General features: G+C 39.5%; 1 protein-coding gene across 5 annotated transcripts in view; it reads left to right on the top strand.

The window, feature by feature from the left end:
• The window catches only part of LOC138176501 (phosphatidylinositol-3,5-bisphosphate 3-phosphatase MTMR8-like), a 49,415-nt gene that overhangs the window by 11,258 nt on the left and 17,815 nt on the right, over positions 1–20,342 (top strand). For all 5 annotated transcript variants that reach the window (XM_069107282.1, XM_069107281.1, XM_069107280.1 and 2 more), the window contains exons 3-9: positions 1,326–1,488; positions 4,478–4,635; positions 5,157–5,285; positions 10,396–10,530; positions 12,504–12,636; positions 16,167–16,276; positions 19,207–19,332. In XM_069107282.1, coding sequence (XP_068963383.1) covers positions 1,326–1,488; positions 4,478–4,635; positions 5,157–5,285; positions 10,396–10,530; positions 12,504–12,636; positions 16,167–16,276; positions 19,207–19,332 — 954 coding nt within the window. The remainder of the gene's footprint in view (positions 1–1,325; positions 1,489–4,477; positions 4,636–5,156; positions 5,286–10,395; positions 10,531–12,503; positions 12,637–16,166; positions 16,277–19,206; positions 19,333–20,342) is intronic.

The raw sequence follows: 20,342 nt of genomic DNA, 5'->3' as shown, positions 1-20,342 counted from the left end.
TAACTGTGTCATTTGGAAAGTTTCTTCTCTCTCCCCCTTCTGTTTTGTTTTCTTTTTTCTCAGGCAGCTTTAACATGGGAAGGAATTAGAAGATAGGACCCACTTCCTCCTAGTTCTTGGTTTTTGCCTTAGGTCTACCATTAGAAGGACTTTTTATTTTATTTAGAATGACTCTACGCAAAAGTTAACTAACCAATGGAAGCGACCCTAGAATCAAATTGAATGTTGGAATACTTAGATGGAGCCGTGATTTCTCATGACTGCAGGCATTACTCACGCTGGTGGGGGTTGTACCCTATCCAGTCCCATCCATTGTGGTGTGTGCCATTCTTTCCAGATTCCAACAGAGAATGCTTAGCAGCAAATAACAATTTCATTCCCACAGTATTTCCAATGGAATCTCCCCACCCAATGCTCTGGGATCCTCTCTTGCCCTTTTAATATGGAATGGCTCAATACTAAGTAGTGATTCCATTCACATGCCGTTTTCCTATTTTAGAACTTCTCCCCCAACAATCCTGTGAAATAGGAAATACAAGTATTATATATTTATATATTATACCATATCATATGTTATATTAATATTCTCATTTGTAGGTGAGGAAACTGAGGCTTAGAGTAGACGTAATTCAGGACCCTGCAGCTAGGAGGGACCTTGAAAGGTCATCTAGGCCAACCCACTTTCATTTTACAGATGACAGTTGAGTCCTAGGGAATTAAAGTAATTTGCCCGTGGTCCCACATAAGTAATAGATGTGGAATTGGAACCTGGAGCATCTCCAAATCCAGTCCTCTTTCTACCATGTCTTGCTGCCATGGTCATATAACTAGTAAGTTTCCTCATCTGAAAACTGAGGGAGTTAGAGGAAATGATCTCTAATGGAAACTTTCAGGTCTAAAGCCAATGATCCTAAGACTTGGTCCCAGGTCATCTTATTCCAAGTCCGTTGGCCCTTCCACTTCCTGTCCCTCAGTAGCTTTTGGTTTGGGGGCAGATTTTGGACTCATTGTGGCCCACAGTGGCACTCACAATGGCCTGCCAGAGGTCCTTTATATTTTATTTATTTACCTTGTTTAATATGCTAAGGTCGTCCTTCTAATTCATTACAACTTATCCTAAGATGAAGAACTATGGTCAGAATGACATCTTTCTTTGTTCCCCTACCTACATAGAAGTACAATGCTTTCCTTTTTCAAAGGGGTGCTTCTGGACGCTTAGGCCATTGCTGATATCCAAGAATCACTGTTCTGAGAGTCAGGCAATTTAACTTCACCGTTGGGGACAATTGCTATTTAAAGACTGATTCTTCTTTCATCTTTTGCAGATTCTGCATCACCACATTGCTGCTGTGGAGAAGTTAGCCCTCACCTCCATGGGGCATCCTCTGCTCTTGCGTTGCAAAACCTTTCAGACAGCAAACTTTGTCTTTGGGTCTGAATGGGAATGTAATGAAGTGCATACCTCACTGCTTAAGCTCTCCCAGCCAGGTAGTTAGACTTTTCGATGTTTTGTGAATAATAGAAAAGCATTGGGGTTGAGCACTTAGGCATAGAAATTATGACCAACTGATAGTTGCCTTTCTATGCCCCTCACCAAAATATTGGGCTTTCTTTATGTGCTAAAAAAAAGTTTCCCCTTGGTTCATGAAGCCTGGATCAGAAGATGAAGATTATCTCTTGTACAGAAACACAGGCTGATTTCATCTTCCAAGTTTGAGTGTCACAAATAACATTTCTGAGGTCCTAACTTATGATTTTAAGAAAATAGAGGCACTCCTGAAATGGAGACTCCCTCCAGTGATGTGGGTCGTCAACTAGCTGTAACCTGGTTTAGCGAGGTGGCTTTAGTTCTTGAAAAATTTGATATTTTTTTGATTGATGCTATCTATGCCTGTGATTTCAGTTCCTGATGAGGAAATGCCTTCTACCATCGTATTTCCGCAATTTCTAGTCTTGAAGAGTTTCCAAAGACATCGAAAGATTAAGTGCCTTTCCCATGGCCATGCCACCAGAGGCAAAAGTTGGACCTAAGTCTTTTTGACTCCAAGACCATTATTGCTGTATCCATTATATCATGCTACCTCTTCCCAAGAAATGTAGCAGGGTTAAAAATAAAAGCCCACTGTAACATTCAAACGTTGTCTCTGTACCCAAAGGCAAATTGAATGTAGGATATTTTTTCCCCTGGGGATCTCTGGGCATACCAAAAATGTCTTTAGGAACAGGCAGCTTGGTGTGGCCAGGCCAAATTAACCTCATTTTCTTTTTGGATGGGTTTATTAAATTAAATTGGAGAAGACTGTAGATGTCTCATACCAGGTTTCAGCAAAGCATTTGACAAAGTTGCCTTCTATCTTCACTGAAAAGATAGAGAGATGTAGGTTAGGGGTTAGATGACAGTACAGCTGGGAGCATTTGGAATTGGTTGAAGGACCTGATCCAAAAAGTAGTCATCTATGTCAACTTGGAAGGAGGTAACTCGTTGAATATCACAAAGATTTCCTCCTGGCCCTTTGCTATTCAGTATTTTCATCAGTGACTTAGATGGGAAAAGATCTGAAGATGTAACACTGAAATGACAGAGGTCTGGATTCAGTCAAAGGATTCAGTACTTGAGAACCTAGAGAACCATGTGACCTCAAGGCCGCAGGTTCCCCACCATAGTCTAGAGGAAGAGAGGTGATTGTCCCATTGTAATTTGTCCTGATCAGACTATGTCTAGTGCATTCAGTTCTACTTTCCCACGTTGCAGGAAGGACTTTGACAAACTGGGAGGTACCTAGATAGTGATGGTATTAGACATCATTCCACATGATAGCTAGTTGAAGGACCAAAGGGTGCTTAGCCTGGAGAGAAGAAGATGTAGAGGGAATATGATAGTTATTTTCCAAGTATGTTTAATGGAAGAAAGGAAATAGTTTTGCTGTGATTACATCCAAAATGTAGAGATAGAGCCAGTTTGTAAAAGTTACAAAGAGGCAGACTTTGGCTTAATGATGAACTTTCTATCAAGATGAATGAACTGCCTTGGAATGTGTGCTGGTTTCCCCTTCCTTCAAGTAGTCAGGGATACTGAGGAGGGAGTATCTGAGTATGAACCATTTGAATTAGATGGCTTGTGAGGACCTTTCCAACTCCAAGATTCTGGGATTAGTGGGAAAAGACCAGGATTTGAATTCAAATGCTTTGGAATAGCAGTTTTTTTTTTAAAGTATGCTTCAATCTGTATTCAGACAGCATCAGTTCTTTCTCTAGGGATGGATAGTATTTTTCTTTCTTTTTTTTTTTAAGCAATCGGGGTTAAGTAACTTGCTCAAGATTACACAGCCAGGTGTTTCTAGGTGTGGTGCTAAGTGTCTGAACCCGGATTCGATCCCCAGGTCATCCTGACACTGGGGCCGGTGCTCTTACTTGCTGTGCTACCTGGCCTCCCCAATGGATGGTATTTTTCATCCTTCATAGTTGTCTTGGATCATTCACAGCTCATCATCTTACTATATTGCTGTTACTTTGTATGCTGTACGTTTCACATATGTTTCACATCAGCTCATGGAAGTCTTTCCAGGTTTTTCTGAGAACATCTTACTGATCATTTATTTATTTATTTTGCTTTTTGGAGGGGGGAAGGTAGGGAAATTGGGGTTAGGTGACTTGCTTAAGGTCACACGGCTAGTTTTGTGTTAAGTGTCTGAGGCTGGATTTGAACTCAGGTCCTCCTGATTCCAGGACCAGTGTACTCTATTCACTGCACCACCTAGCCACCTCCTGATCATTTCTTATAGTCCAATAGTACTCCAATCATAATCACATACCACAACTTGTTCAGCCATTCCCCAATTTATGGGCATCCCCTCAATTTCTAATTCTTTGCCCCCAGAAATGAGTTGCTATAAATATTTTTTGTATATATATGGCCTTTTCCTTTTTGTTTTTTATCTCTTTCGGAATATAAATCTAGTAGTGGTATTGCTAGGTCAAAGGGTTTGCATGGTTTCATAGCCTTTGGACATAATGGTTGCTTCAGTTCACAACTCCACCAATGGTGCAGTAATGTCTCATTTTTCCCACATCCTTTCCACCATTTATCATTTTCCTTTTCTGTTCTATTAGACAATGTGAATCCCAGTTCTGTTGCTTACTACTTGTGGGACCTTAGGCAAATCATTTCTCTCTGGGCCTCATTTTCCTTATCCCTTAAATGGTAAAAGTAATCTCTGAGGTCTCTTCTTGTCCCAAGTTTACAATTCTGTGATCCCTACCTGTGTGAGATTGGGAAAGTTACTTAACCTTTATGGGTCTCAGTTTTGTTTTGTTTTGTTTTTTGGTAAAATCAGAAGGTCAGATTAGATGGTCTCTAAAGCCCACTTTCAACACAAAATCCTAGAGAGCTAATCCTTTACTTGGTTTGTGAATGAATTCTCTTAAGTCTCCTTGATAACTAACTCCATCATTTCTCATTGCTGTTTCTCATCCCCAGTGAGACCAGAAGAACTTTATGCATTTTCTTATAACCCCAAATCTTCGAAAGATGGTAGAGAAAGTGGATGGAAAATGATTGACTTAAAATCAGACTATAAGCGCATGGGAGTTCCAGATGACTATTGGCAAATAACAGATGCAAACAAAAGCTATGAGGTAATCATGAAAGAGCCACTGGAAACATTTGTGTATGCATGAGTCCTTTTCCTCTTTCTTTGGAGCATAGGCCTAGTAATGGTAAAACTGGGTCAAGAGGCCTGCACCCTTGAGCATGAATCTGCTTGTTTTGACTCTTGTTTCTAATGGACTTTGTTTAGTAGGCTTCTTTGTGTGTGTATTTCAGTGATTTGTATGTGTAAGCATACATCTCTGTTCCTTTGCCTCAAATTCTGGTCATTCTGAGGGTATATTTTGTTGCTGTATAGTATCACTGTGTATCCTTTCTAGAAATTAATAGCAATATTTGAAAAAAAACAACTTTATAACCTGTGTGATCTTGGACAAGGTCCTTTTACTCTGTGTGCCTCAGTTTCCCCATCTGTAAACTTGAGGTAATTAGACTGTATGGTCTCTAGGGTTCTTTCCGTTCCTAAATCCAATGATCCTATGGATGATTGCTTGTAGGCCTGCTAATACCAAATAAATGTCGTAAGAATTTGGTTGATTTTTGCTTTTAGGTCTGCAGCACATACCCTCCTGAAATAGTCATTCCAAAAGCGGCTAGCAAGGCGATAGTCATGGGATGTTCCAAGTTCCGAAGTCGAGGACGTATTCCTGTGCTTTCCTACTTCTACAAAGAGAACAATGTAAGTTGAACATACTTCCTTCACGGACTCTGACTTTTAAATGATTTTTTTTCTTCTTTATTGACTTTAGCTTGGGGGGGTGGGGAAGCCGGATGCATGAATTAAGAGATGAAATGAGCATTCCTGGTCATCTCATTCACCCCCATAGCTCCAGCTGTCACAGATATGTGGTTGATTCCCAAATTTATATCTCCAGTTCTATTCCTCCCCTGACCTCCAGTCCTTCATTTCCAAATTGCAGTGTGGTATAGTAGAAGTGGCACAGATCAGGAGTCAGAGGGCCTGGGTTCAAATCCTGCCTCTGCTACTTGCTATTTGTGTGACTTCAGGCAATTTACCTAATCTCTGGGACTCAGTTTTGCCATCTGTAAAATGCGGGACTTGGATGAGGCGATCTCTAAGATCTCTTTCAGCTCTCAGCCCTTTGATCCTATGAACTTTATGTAAGATTTAGCATTGAAAATGACCTTAAAGATCATCTTGTCTAAGATTTTCTCATTTTACAGATGATGTAACTGAGACCCAGAGGGGTTAAGTGATTCTCACCATTTGCCTACTGAATAGTTCATTTAGTCCTTAAATTCAGCTTGTATAAAACCCAAGATCATTGTCTTCTCTCTCAACACCGGCTTCTTCCAAACTTCCCATTTCCATTTCTGCCTCCATCATCTTCGGGCTTGGCATCTCTGCATCACCTTTGACTTGTGCCTTTCCATCCATAGCTAACCAATTAACGAAGTCATCATGTCAATTCTACCTCCAAGTGAATAGCATTTTTCATCCTGGTCCTTTGGAGTTGTCTTGGATCATTGTCTTGGTCAGAGAAACCAAGGATTTCAAGGTTGATCATCTTTACAATGTTACACTTGCTGCGTACAATGTTCTCCTAGTTTTATGTGCAGTCTCCTTTCAGAGTTTGGGGGTTTCCAGCTATAACATGGACATCATAGATTTCTGTTCCCTTGATTTTTGGGTATAATTTGTGGGGTTGTTGGTGGGAACACATTCCACTTATCTTTGCTATGAGGCTTCTCTCCTATAAAGTGGTATCTTATTGGGAAGCCTTCTAGTTTTATCCCCATTATGGATAATGTTTATTCTCGGTCTTAGATAAATACTACTTATTGGGTTTTTTGTTTGTTTTGGGGTTTTTTTAGAGGGAGCAAAGCAGGGCAATTGGGGTTAAAGGACTTGCCCATGGTCACACGGCTAGTAAGTGTCAAGTGTCTGAGGCTAAATTTGAACTTAAGTCCTCCTGACTCCAGGGCCGGTGCTCTATTCACTGCACCACCTAGCCGCCCCTACTTATCATTTTAAGAAAGGCTCTATTTATTGCTATGATTTCTAGTGTTTATATATGAATGTTGTATTTCATTTAAAAAAATGTTTTCTGTATCTTTTGAGATAATGCTATTAATTTTTGTTGGTTTTGTTATTGATATGGTTAATTATGCTTACGCTTTTTATAATATTGAACCAGCTCTGAATTTCTGGTATAAATCCCACCTGGTCACAATGTATGTTTGTAATATATTATTGTAGTGTCCTTGCCCACCTTTTATTTACAATTTTTACATCAATATTCACTAGGGAAATTGGTCGATACTTTTTTCTCTGTTTTTCCTTTCCCTGCTTTAGGCATCAAAATTTGTAATCTTGTCATAGAAGGAATTTGATAGGACTCCTTTGCCTATTTTCCCAAATAGTTTATATAGTATTGGCATTAATTGTTTTGTAGATGTTTAGTAAAATTCACTCATAAATCATCTGGTCTTGGGAATTTTTCTTTAGGGGGGCTCATTTATGGCTTGTTCAATTCTTTTTCTAAGATAGTTATTTAAGTATTCTACGTTCTCTTCTGTTAATCTGAGCAGTTTATCTTTTGGTGAATATTCATCCATTTCACCTAGATTGCATGTTTTATTGGCATATAGTAAGGCAAAATAACTTCTAATAATTGACAATTTCATCTTCATTGGTAGTGTATTCATCTTTTTCATTTTTGATGCTGGCAATTTGGTTTTCTTTCTTTAAAAAAAAATCAAATTAACCAATAGTTTACCTATCATTTCTTTTGTAAAACCAGCTCCTAATTTTATTTACTAATTTAATGAGTTTTTTACTTTCAACTTTATGGATTTCTCCTTTGATTTTTCAGGATTTTTATTTTGGAGTTCAATCGGGGATTTTAAACTATTTTTAGAGTTTTTTTTTTTAGTTGTGTACCTCATTTATTGATCTGCTCATAAATTTTCTCTAAGCACTGCTTTGGCTGCATCCCACAAATTTTGTTATTTTGTCTTAATGAAATTATTGATTATTTCTATCATTTGTTCTTTGACTTAATTTTTTCTGCATTTATTGAGATAATAATATGATTTTTTGTGGGTTTTGTTATTGATATGGTTAATTATACTTACGTTTTTTATAATATTGAACCAGCTCTAAATTTCTGTGACCCACCTGGTCACAATATATGTTTATGATATATTATTGTAGTCTCCTTGCCAGTATTTTATTTATAATTTTTACATGAATATTCACTAGGGAAATTAACTTTTAATTAAATTTTAATCTATGCTTCCAAAACTACTCATGGAGTGTAATTTTTATTGCCTCTTGGTCCAAAAAAGGGTGCATTTAGTATTTCTACCTTTCTTCATTTCTTTGTGAGGCCCTGATACATGATCAGTTTTTTGTGAAAGTGACATGTATAGCTGAGAAAAAGGTATACTCCTTTCTATTGCCATTCAGTTTTCTCCAGAGGTCTATCACATCTAACTTTTCTAAAACTCTATTCTTCTAGTGCAGCCCTCTTTGTTACCCCTACATCTTTATTAGATCATTCCAACATAATCATCTTGTGCCTGTGCCCTCTGTCTATGTAGGCTCCTTGTAACTGCGCTAATAATGAAAAAATTAAGTTAGAAGTATCATATTTTCATATAGGAACATAAAGAGTTTAGCCTTATTGAATCCCTTATGATTTCTCTTTCGTGTTTACCTTTTTTATTCTTCTCTTGCATCTTATGTTTGAATGTCAGATTTTCTATTCAGCTCTGGCCTTTTCATCAAGAATGCCTAAATGCCCTCTATTTCATTAAATGACCATTCCCCCCACCGAAGGATTAGTCTGTTTTGCAGGGTAGGTTGTTCTTGGTTGCCATACTGGCTCCTTTGCTTTCCAGAATATTGTATCCCAAACCTCCATTCTTTTAATATGGTGGTAGCTGCTAAATCTTGTGTGAGCCTGACTTGGGCTCTACAATACATGAGTGGTTTCTTTTTGGCTTCTTCTCATATTTTCTCCTTGACCTGGAAGCTCTGGAATTAGGCTATACTATTCCTGGGAGTTTTCATTTTGGAATCTCTTTTTAGGAAGTGATCAGTAGATTCTTTCCATTTCTATTTTGCCCTCTGGTTCCAAGATATTGGGGAAGTTTTCCTTGATAATGTCTTGAAATATGATGTTTAGGCTCTTTTTTTATCATGCCTTTCAGGTAGTAGAGTAATTCTTATATTTTCTCTCCTTGATCTATTTTCCAGGTCAATTGTCTTTCCGTTGAGATATTTCACATTTTCTTCTATTTTTTTTTCATTCTTTTGACTTTATTTTATTGTTTCTTGATGTCTCATGGAATCATTAACCTCCACTTGCCAAATTCTAATTTTAAGTAATTATTTTCTTCAGTGAGATTTTGTATCTCTTTTCCCATTTAGCCAATGTTGTTTTTTAAGGTATTATTTTCTTCAGTATTTCTGTGCCTCTTTCATCAAACAGTTAATTCTTTTTTCATAATTTCTTGCATCAGTCTAATTTCTTTTCTCAATTTTCCTCTACCACTCTTATTTGATTTTTTAAATCATTTTTTTGCTCTTTTTTATAGCTCTTTCAGGAGTTTTGAATTGGGCTAGTGTCAAATTTGCATTTTTCTTTGAGGCTTTGCTTTATCTGTTTACACATCCTTGGCTTCTTCTGAGTTTGTGTTTTGATCTTCCCTGTCACTGTAGTAGATTTTTATGACTGGGCTCTTTTGTCGTTGTTTGCTCATATTTCCAACCCCTTTTCCCCTTTGAACTTTATGTTTAAGTTGGGTTCTATTTTCAGGGTGAGAGGGTAGGGTACTGTCCCAAGCTTCAGGTTTTTTGGCACTATATTGCTCCAGCTAGTTCTGGGGGTCTATAAGTTTTTTTGGTGTTTCCAAAATGGTGTGATCCTGGGAAAGATGTAGTTGCTGCTTTCCTGGTCCACCCCAACCTCAGTGTCACAGAACACCTGTTCTCACCTCCTAAGTCCTCTTGGGCTAGAAAAATGTCTCCCCCCAACCTTTTGTTAGCTTTGCTGCTACCATATTTGATTTGAGGAATTATTTTAAAGTTATTTGGCGGTGAGTGTTAGGAGAGCTTGGATGTAGTGCTTCCTCCACTCTGCCATCTTGGCTCTGCCCTGTCTCCCCTGACTTGTTGAAATAGTTCTCTCCCTTCAAAGCCCTGCTCAGACACTATTCATTCATGAAGTTTTCCCTGATTCTCTCATCTTCACATTTTCCTAGAGCACTGTCTTTGGTTCTCTAGAACCAAATCTAGATTTGCCCCCATCCAATCCAAGAGGCATTTATGAAGAACCTACTGTGTGTAAGTCACCAGGGAGACAAAGATAAAATGAAAAAAAATACATTCTACCTTGTATTGTGTATATGGCTTGTTTCCCCAGTTGATTGTGAGTGGTAAATAAATGTTCGTTGATTGACTGATCTTATGGTCTTACCCCCCTTGATGGTTGATACTGCCATTTTTACCTTTCTGAAGTTCTGAGCACAGGCCCTTGTTTCTAGTACCCAACTGATAAATGTTTATTGAATTGAATTGTGAAGAAAGTGCTGGAAGTTTCTGCTGGAAGCTCAGTTTCCTTTTCTCTAAAAGGGAGACTATCAAATGTCTAAATGTACATAAGGCACTTTTGCAAAACATATAAGAAATGTCCTCTTCCTAGAGTTGGTGCATCCTTTCAGGGTTGATTTAATTTGAGTCATATAGTCTTTTCCCTGCAGAATTGTCTCCTACTTGAGGTGGGGGAGCCTTTCTGACTTATGGCCTTTACTCATTGCAGGCTGCCATATGCCGCTGTAGCCAGCCCCTCTCTGGATTTGGGTCCCGCTGCCTGGAAGATGAACAGATGCTACAGGCCATTAGCCAAGCCAACCCAGCAAGCCCATTCATCTATGTGGTAGACACGAGGCCAAAGGTACCTTTTGAGAAGATTCATTGAAATTCTCAATTCAAGGCTAGGTGTGCGTCTTTACAATATGGATGCCCCAGCTGTCTTATCCATTCATTCATCCATTCATGTAGCAGATATCCATTAATCACCTACTCTGTGCAAAGCACTTTGCTAGACTAGATACCAAATTTGGCTAAGATACGATTCCTGCTGTCAAGGAGCTTACATTCTAATAAGGAAGAAACTTCCCAAACAGAGCAATAAATTACAGTTTCATATAATAAGAGTAATAGGAGTAGCTGGCCCCTTTGGAAGTCCATGACTCCTTTTTCAGAATAATGTTTTCAAGGGCATAAAAGAAAATCCTTAGGATTACAAAGGAAATCCTATTGAAAAAATCCCATTTCATATATTGAAATGCAGTTATTCAAAAAACCCAAGTTAATGGATCTCAGGTTAGGAACCCCTGCTCCAATGTTACCCAGGACCATTGAGGTAGAAGATGTCTCTTGTAATTATTGTTTTATTTGTAGACAGGATTCTTAACCTGAAGTCCACAGACCCCCCCACCCCCCCAAGGGATCTGTGTATAGATTTCAAGGGATCTAAGAACTTAGATGGGGAGAAAATGACATCTTTGTTTTCCCTTACCTCCCCTCTAAATGAATTTAGCATTTCCTTCAATTACTTCAAAATATTTTTTTCTGAAAAGAAGGCCCATAGGTTTCACCAGATTGCCAAAGAGATCCATGATGCAAATAAGATTAAGAACCTCTGATTCATAGTAACATAACAAAGCATAACACAACACAACATGATATAACATGATATAGTTTAACATAATATATGATATAATATAACATTCAATCTTATCATGTCATATCATATTATGGCATGTGGTGGTATGTTATGGCATGTTATGGCATGCTGTCATGTTGTGATATGTCATATTATGTTATGTATGCTATGGTATGTCATGTTGTGTTATATCAAGTTATGTCATGTCATGTTACATCATGGCATGTAATGGCATGCCATGTTATACTGTGTTATGGAATGTCATGTTATATTACATTATATTATGACATGCAGTAGTGTGTTGTGGCATGTTATGACATGCTACAGCATGTTGTCATGTTGTGCCAGGTTATATTGTGCTCTGGCAGGACGTATTGTCATGTTATGGTGTGTTATGACATGTTGTCATGTTGTGGTATGTTATGCCGTGTTATGACATGCGAATTGTTATAACACGTTATGGAACTTTGTGTTGTGTTATGGCATGTATGGCATGTTATATTGTGTTATGTTATGGCATGTTGTGGCGTATCATGTCATGTTATATTATATCATGTCATGTCGTGTGTTATATCATGTTATATTATAATGTGTTATGACGTGTTATGCCATGTCATGTTATGTCATGTCATGCTATATCATATCATATAACAAATACAATATAAATATAGTCATATCTGTCTTAACAAGTTCACTTGCTCCCTGATGCCCATTACTTTTCCGTCCCCAGTATTGTATTCTGTTTGCTATTTATTTAATGGCTCCTTAATTGCCTTTGTCTCTATGATAAGATATTGTAATTAGGCACAGTCACTCTTTGAGTAGATGTATTGTCTTTTAAGACCACATTTGTTTTCCCTCTGCCCAGGTTAATGTACATAAGTTCTGCCTGAGGTATCTTGCTTATTTCTCGTTAATATGAACCATACCCTATCTCTGATAAGGCAGGAAGGACTGAGCATCTGCCCTGCTCCCATGATGCACCATGACACACATATTAGTGAAAGTAGCTTAGCATTTTCTCAAGTAGCAAATTGAAGACCTGTGAAATTCTACCCAAACCCCTAGTTCAGACCCTAGTTGGTTTTTCCTTTCATGGGCCGGGTTTCAAATGATCTAGAAATGAAATAATAATACCCTTGAGGCCCTTAAATGTACAAGCCTGTTGATACCTGCCCTACTGTGTCCTTGATTTGCAGCTGAATGCCATCGCCAATCGAGCAGCTGGCAAGGGGTATGAAAACGAGGATAATTATGCTAATATTCGGTTCAGATTCATTGGTATTGAAAACATCCATGTGATGAGGAGCAGCCTGCAGAAACTCCTAGAAGGTATGAAGGCCTGGTCTTAACTGAGGGGAGGGGGGAGAATTTGCCTCCTAATGTGTACACAAAGGTCATGTGCTTTGAAGGTGGAGCCAGATATGTAAGGAGAGGAAGAGAATGAGTTACCACTGTGGCATTTCATTGTAATGTGTGATTACTGGCCAATATGGTCCTAAAATGTGGCTAGATTAGTTTAGGATGTAGGGGCCTGGTAGGAGAAGGTGTCATTAGTATATTCATGAGTAAAATCAATAATAATAATAATAATAATAATAATAATAATAGAATCCTCTAGAAAATGAGGTAAGATGCTTCAGTAGACTTTTACATCTCTGGACATGGTTAAGGGGACTCTGTATGATGGCGCACATGACCGAGTAGAGAGAATCTTGGCCTTTTTTTTACATTTATTTATTTATTTTTATTTTCAACATTCATTTCCACAAGATTTTGAGTTACAATTTTTTCTCCCTGTCTTTCCCTTACCCCCCAACCCAAAATAGTAAGCCTACTGTATACCCCTTCCCCCAATCTGTTCTCTCTTATATCCTCCCCCATCACCCCCCTAATTTTCTAGTAGGGCAAGATGGATTTCTATACCCCAGTGCCTGTATATCTTATTTTTTTAAATACACATTTGTTAGAACATTAGCTTTTTGATGCCTGGCTGTTTGGCCTTTGCTTAAACTCTCTGAAATAAAGTGGTTATCCCCTCCACATCGAAGGGGTTAAGGGCATGTGCCACTGACATCTGGAAAATACACATAAAATTTTTTGGTCCTTCCTCCATACCAGAGAAGAAGTACGAATTATTATGGTATTAAAAGAGAAAATATGTTACTATAATGATATAATACTATCCATATATTTTATGCAGATCAGAGTTTCTAAACTTTTCCTGTGTTGTCTGTTGGCGTTTGCATATCATCTGCAGCTTCCTCAAAACTCCCCACAAATCCCCATTTAATTTCTTATGCCGGCCTACAATATAGTGAAACCACAATGGGGAAAGTCACAATGTTGGAAGGGAGAACTAAAGTTGGCCTAGGTGATTGCAAAAGGTTCTTCTACAATAAGGGAATTTTCTTTGCTTGACCATGAATATTCATTGCAAGGCTTTTCTTTTTCTTTCTTTTTCACTTGGAAGGGGGGAAGTGGGATGTAGAGGAAACAAATGCTTGTTGATTGAAAAAGATAAAATTTAAAAAATCAAAGGGATTTTCTTGCTCTAAGTCTTACGATCCCAAGTTGCTAAAGAGATTCATGTTTCATGCATCACATAAGAGTTGGAATAGACTGTTTTCCAAGGTCTCTTCCAACTCTGTTATTCAACAGTTCCATTGATTTCGCACCACAGTTGAGAACAACTGAGCATCTGTGTTGTGGAAATCAATGGAGTACTTGACTACCGGAGTGGTAGCATAGTCCTGTGCCAGAAGAAATATGGCGGACTTTTGAGTTTAGCATCTTTGTTAAGGGACAATGCTCCAAAGTTTCCTTTGCACTTTTTGCTTTTACTGCTCTGCTGGGTAAGAACAAAGCCTTGAGCATAGTCTTGGTCACCTGCCATCACTATAGACTCTTTTGGGAAGGATGGGCCAAGGGAGCCAGGATACTTTAGAATTCTGGTCTTAGAGAATTTATTCCAGACTGTGCACAGGGGAAGTGTTCATGACTAAGCAAGTGATAGAAAAGACCACACAAGATGAAATGGAAAATTTTGTTTCTGTGAAAGTTTAGAAGTTGTTTTTCACAAACAAATCCAACATAGTAAAAGTTAGAAGGGGAACAACTGGAGGAAAATCTTTGTAGCTAGTTTCTCTGATAAAAGTCTCATCTGAGATATGTAAGGAACTGATTCGAATTTATAAGACTAAGCCATCCCTCAATATAGATATGAGCAGAAAGTTTTCAAAGGAAAAAATCCAAGTTATCAACAAGCATATGAAAAATCACTAGCAGCTCAAAGATTCTGCCTCATATTTAGCAGATGAGGAAAAATGCCAAAAAAAGAAAATGACAAATGTTGGAGGGGCTGTGGGAAAACAGGTGCACTGTTGATGGAACTGTGAATAGATCCAGACATTCTGGAAAGTACTTTGGAACTATGCCAAGAAAGTTGCCAAACTGTTCATGCCCTTTGACTCAGCTATACCACTACTAGACCTGTACCCCAACACAATCAAAGAAAGTGAAAAAGAATATGTATTATGAAAATGTTTATAGCAGCTCTTTTTAAGGTAACCAAAATTGGAAACTAAGGGAATATCCTATTGGGGAAAAGAAAACTAAATTGTGGCACATGAATGTAATGGAATATTATTGAGCCATAAGAAAGGAAGCAGACAATTTCAGAGAAAACTGGGAAGATATCCACGAACTGATGCAGATTGAAGTGAGCAGAGTTAGGAAAGTAGTCTCTACAGTGAGAAAAACAACTTTTGAAAGCTTTAGAACTCTGAACGCTACAATGCCATTCCCCTCATGTCAGGTGATGAATTTAAAACACACCAAGAGGCATTCATTTTGAGACTTGGCTAATGTAGGAACTGGTTTTCCTTGAGAGTATGTACTGAGGGCATTTTATTTTACTCATCGCTGAGGAGATGGGGGTGGGAGCAGAGAGTGGCAGGGACAGATTCATGAAAAATATGAACAAAAGAAAAGGAGCATGGGATCCTATAGAACCTTTGTCTTAGGGAATTTCCTCCAGACTTCCAAGGATTCTCAACTGTATCTTTCCTCCAAAATGTTTTATACTGTTATAGACTTTAGAGAGGCAGAGTGGAAGACAGAGTATTGTTTTTGGAGAATGTGAATTTGAATCCTGGCTTTACCACTCACTACTTCTATGACCTTGGGAAGTCAGTTCTCTTCCACAGGCCTGTTTACTTCTCTCTTAGATCAGGGGGTTAGATTAAATGATCTCAAAGTCACCTTCTAAGTCTTCTGATTCCATGCAGTAAGTAGGATTTAAGGCACTCTTGTGTCTCCTGCTGGACAGCGAAAAGGCATCAGAGCTGTTGACACTGCCCCTCCCCAGGTCCCATAGCAAGCAGAAGCACTCTCGTGTTTGAGGGGAGAGATGGTTTTTAAGGACATCTTGGTTTATGCCACACCACATTTTGGTATCCCCCCGTACTTTATTTGGAGTCAAGTATGTTTTTCTCTAACCAGGCCCGACTGACTTGAGTGTTTACTTTTGGTTAGCTGAGAAACTGGAGATCTGAATTCTTGCCTAGCAAGTGCTGTTATGGCTCTGCTTGTGTGTGCCAGTCAGTAAAGACCCACTGTGATTTCTTAGCTGCTCCCCACTTATAAAGTGGTTTATCGACTATGTTAGAGCTTGAAGGAAAGATCCAACTTCCTCATTTCTCAAAGAACTAAGACCCAGAGACAGGAAGTCACACAAAGCAAAGGCAGACCTTGAACCCAGACCTTATGACTCTATATCCTGTATTCTTTGTCTCATTCTTTGGGGGAAGGGGGTGGAAGTGCAGTAAATATTTCATTTCAGTCTTTTTTTCTTTCCTAAGTCTGTGAAATGAAAGTTCCATCAATGAGTGACTTTCTTGCTGGCCTGGAGAACTCAGGGTGGTTGAGACATATTAAAACTATTATGGATGCTGGAATCTTCCTTGCAAAGGTAATTCTCAGTACATTTGCATACTCAGTTCTTCTGCTGCTGACTGATTAGGGAAGCCTGGTTTTTGCAAGACACTTCATCTCTCTGAGGTCCCATACAGTTGGAATCCTGCTCACCTCATTTAAACTGAGACATGTTAAAGACCTTAGCTTGAAAAGGCCAAGGTCTTCCACTGCATCCTGGGCCATCTCCCACTAGACCCAGATGGCTCTGGAGGAGAAAACGAGGCTGGTGACTTTTGTACCTCACTTAAATCCGATTCACTTGGCATATCATGGCATCATCTCCCTGATGTCATGGTCCTCTTTGAGAATGAAGGGCAAATAGCAAGTAATGCTACAGGGTATAATCACGGTAAATTGTAAAGGATTATAGACAAGTGAGTTTTTAGTATTTCTCCCTATCTCCCGACTATTCTTCCTTTAGCAGAAAGAAAGGAGAGGGGTTTGGGACAAATTTCTTCTGTCACTTTCATGAAAGTAGAATTATTTTTTTTTATGCTGAAGGGATGTAAGTTTTCGGATTCCTGGTCAAGAACAAGATATGTTCAGTGGGGTGTCTTTTTTTATTTTTGCTGCTTTGATTAACCAGGAGTAGTGGTTGCCACTCTCTTTATTCTGCTGTCTGAACTCAGTTTTATAACGTGGTCCTAGCATTGCAAAGACAAAATGTAGCAGTGATACTTTTAAATAGCTTTGGGGACCACCCATGATTCCAGAGGACTCATGGTGAAACCTGCTGACCACTTCCTGATTGCGAGGTGAGAGATTCCGGATGCACATTGGAACATTTCTTTTTGGACGTGGCCAATGAAAGAATCTGTTAGTTTGACTATGTGTGTTTATAACAGAGCTTTTGTTTTTCTTGCTTTCTCATTGGGGGTGGGCAGTGGAAAGGAGATAGGAGGGAGAGAAGGTGGATCTCCTTTGAAAAAAATTGTAATTTAAAGAAGAGATAACAAGAGTGCATTGATCTATATGATCTCAAAGGCTTCTTTGAGCTCTAGAGCTAGGATATTATTTTAGTAATATATCCAGAGAATCCAATGTAGCCCTCAGGTTGCCCAGCTTTCATCTCTCAACTAGGTGATGAACCCATCCTCTCCTCTAGCTGTTCATACCCTCCATGATGTCCGGAACAGAATTCAGTACCTCCCCCCAACACCACATTTCCATCCTGGCCACCACTCTCTTTTGGCCATCCATGTCTCTCCATTATAAACTCCTTGAGGGTTATGAAAATTTTTGTTTTTGATTTGTATCCTTAGAGCTTAGCACTGTCCTTGCCATGTAGTTTGTGCTTAATAAATGTGTTTTCATCCTTTAAAAACCACCCCCACTTCCTTATTTCTCTATTTGTGTTAAAGGCACCACCCAGATTCAGATTCATAACCTCAGGTGTCATACTAGATTCCTCTTACTCACTTCAGCCCGCTTGGTTGCTACATTTTCTTTCTCTTTCCACACCATCTCTTATGTGCATCCCTTTTTCTACAATCACACCGCCTGCAGCCTAATTTCAGCCCCCATAGCTTCTCACAGACGCCTTCTTAACTGGTCTCTGCCTCAAGTCTCTCCTCACTCCAGTTCATCCTCCATACAGCTGCCAAAGTGATTTCCTGAGGTTCAGGTTATGTCATCACTTCCTTTCGCCAATGGTTACCTATTACCTGTAGAATCCAAAATCAACTCTGGTTCAGCTTTTAAAGCTCTTTTCAACCTCTGACTTATCTCACCTTTCTAGCCTAATTGCATGTTACTCTCCCATTCACTTTATGATCCAGCTAAATTGGCTTCCTTGGTGTTCTCCACGTGTGACAGACATTCCATCTCATATTTCCCTGCCTTTACACTAGCTATCCCCTTTTTCTAGGAGGTACTCCCTATTCTAGGGCAGCTAGCTGGTGCAGTGGATAGAGCGTTGTGCATAGAGTCAGGAAGACCTGAATTCAAATGAAGTCTCAGATACTTACTGTCTGTGTGACCTTGGGCAAGTGACTTGACCTTGTTTGCCTCAGTTACCTCATCTGTAAAATGAGCTGGAGAAGGAAATGGCAAACTACTCCAGTGTCTTTGCCAAGAAAACCCCAAATGGGGTCATAGAGAGTTGGACAGGACTGAACAGCAACAACGACAAACTCTCTTTTCACCTTGATGTTTCAGAATTGATCCCTCAATTCTCTTTAAGAATTAGCTGAAGTACCACCTTTGCCATTAGTCTTTTCTTGGTCTCCTCCATTACTAGTACCCCCCCCCCTCAGTGCTACCTCCTTTTCTAATTTTTTTTATTTTTTTCTTTTTGGAGGGCAACTGGGGTTAAGTGACTTGCCCAAGGTCACACGGCTAGTTTTTGTGTTAAGTGCCTGAGGCCGGATTTGAACTCAGGACCTCCTGACTCCAGGGCCAGTGCTCTTTTCACTGCACCACCTAGCCTCCCCTCAGTGCTACCTTCTATCAGCTCCTCTATGTGTTTTGTATCTACTGTCATCAGGTCATCTCTCCTATTACAATGTCAGCTATTGGAAGGCTCGGGAGCTGTTTCACTTTGTATTCCCCCCTACACACACACACACACAGATAGACACAGACACACACTCACACACAGATATATACACACTCACACATACACACAGATATACACATATACAGATACACACACTCACAAACATATGCATACATAGACACACACATACACACAGATATACACATGAAGATATATATACACACACAGACATATACGGACAGACAGATAGACACATACACCCCTACCATATTCCTGGGGCCATAGTAGGTGCTTATCTTGGCTGACTTTACACAGGTCAGCTCTGACGAAATGCTCAGAAGCCCCATTCTTTTCTCTATTGCTGAAATCAGTATGCTGTGCAGAAGTTATCCATGCTTCCTTTCCCCCACCCTCTTTGTTCTCCTCAGGCTGTGAAAGTGGAAAAAGCTAGTGTGTTGGTCCATTGCTCCGATGGCTGGGACCGCACAGCCCAAGTGTGCTCTCTGGCTGGCGTCCTTCTTGATCCATTTTATCGAACATTTGAAGGGCTAATGGTAAGAAATCCTACTTCTGTTGGTGAGGAAATCCAAGTTGACTCTTACCAAAGCAGTCTACCCCTGGGGAGATACTTTGGCCTTTGAAAGGCATTATTTTGTTGTTATTTTGGTCCATCGGTTAGAAGGAATTCCCTCAGCCACTACAAATAGGTATGTTGCCTGTAACATAAAGGGTGTCACCTGTGTCACCAAGAGGTTATGACTTGCCCATGGCCGCACAGATAGTGTGTGTCAGAGGCCTGACTCCAAGGGTATTTGCTGTACAGTTATTCCTTCCACAACCTGGGATGGGGGGAAGGCGGGATTAGGGACGTGGCACCCCTCCATTACCTGGAAAATCCACATAAATCTTTTTGGCCCTCCCTTTTGTACCAGAGAAGAAGTTTGAATTTTTCTTTTTCTTTCATGGGGTGTTTATAGTACCTTATTGTTTAATTTGGGTTAAGCATTTGGTCATAGGCTCTGTGTCATCTGCTGGCCTTTGTGTATTGTCTCTGGCTTCCACAAAACTCCTCCGAATTCCCATGTAATTTCTTATACCAACCTTCGATATAGCAAAGTTGAGACATAGAGTGGAGAACTGTATTACTTGGCCTCCCTTCAAAGTATTTAATAACCTGCTTCACCTTGAGAAGGCACTCTCCTTCATGAGGCCTCAGTTTCCTTCTTTGTCATGTCTATTATGCCTTCAAACTCGAAATCCTCTGCTTATTTTGGATTTGGGATTATCATTGGTTTTTCCTACATCAGGCACACCCAGCTAACGTGGTCTCTGTTATACATCCTCAACCCCTTACCTTACACAGCAACCTTACAACCCCTTACACAGCAGTTTTCTGCAGACACCCTCATGTAAAATGATATTTGGAGGAGTGTGGGAGCTATAGAAGATTTAGGGAAAGAGTGGGGGGGCAGGTAATATGGCTCCCTGAGATGGGCACATTATGCCTCAGATGTCAGCTCTTTGAATTTCAGACAGATATAACCAGAGAGCTTACAATTACTGT

Source organism: Petaurus breviceps, unplaced genomic scaffold, assembly GCF_028583685.1.
Source record: "Petaurus breviceps papuanus isolate PSGF00001 unplaced genomic scaffold, PetGlider_PUasm1.0 89763, whole genome shotgun sequence".
NCBI lineage: Eukaryota > Metazoa > Chordata > Mammalia > Diprotodontia > Petauridae > Petaurus > Petaurus breviceps.
The sequence above is the reverse complement of the archived record's forward strand: the minus strand, read 5'-3'. Positions and strand labels throughout refer to the sequence as shown.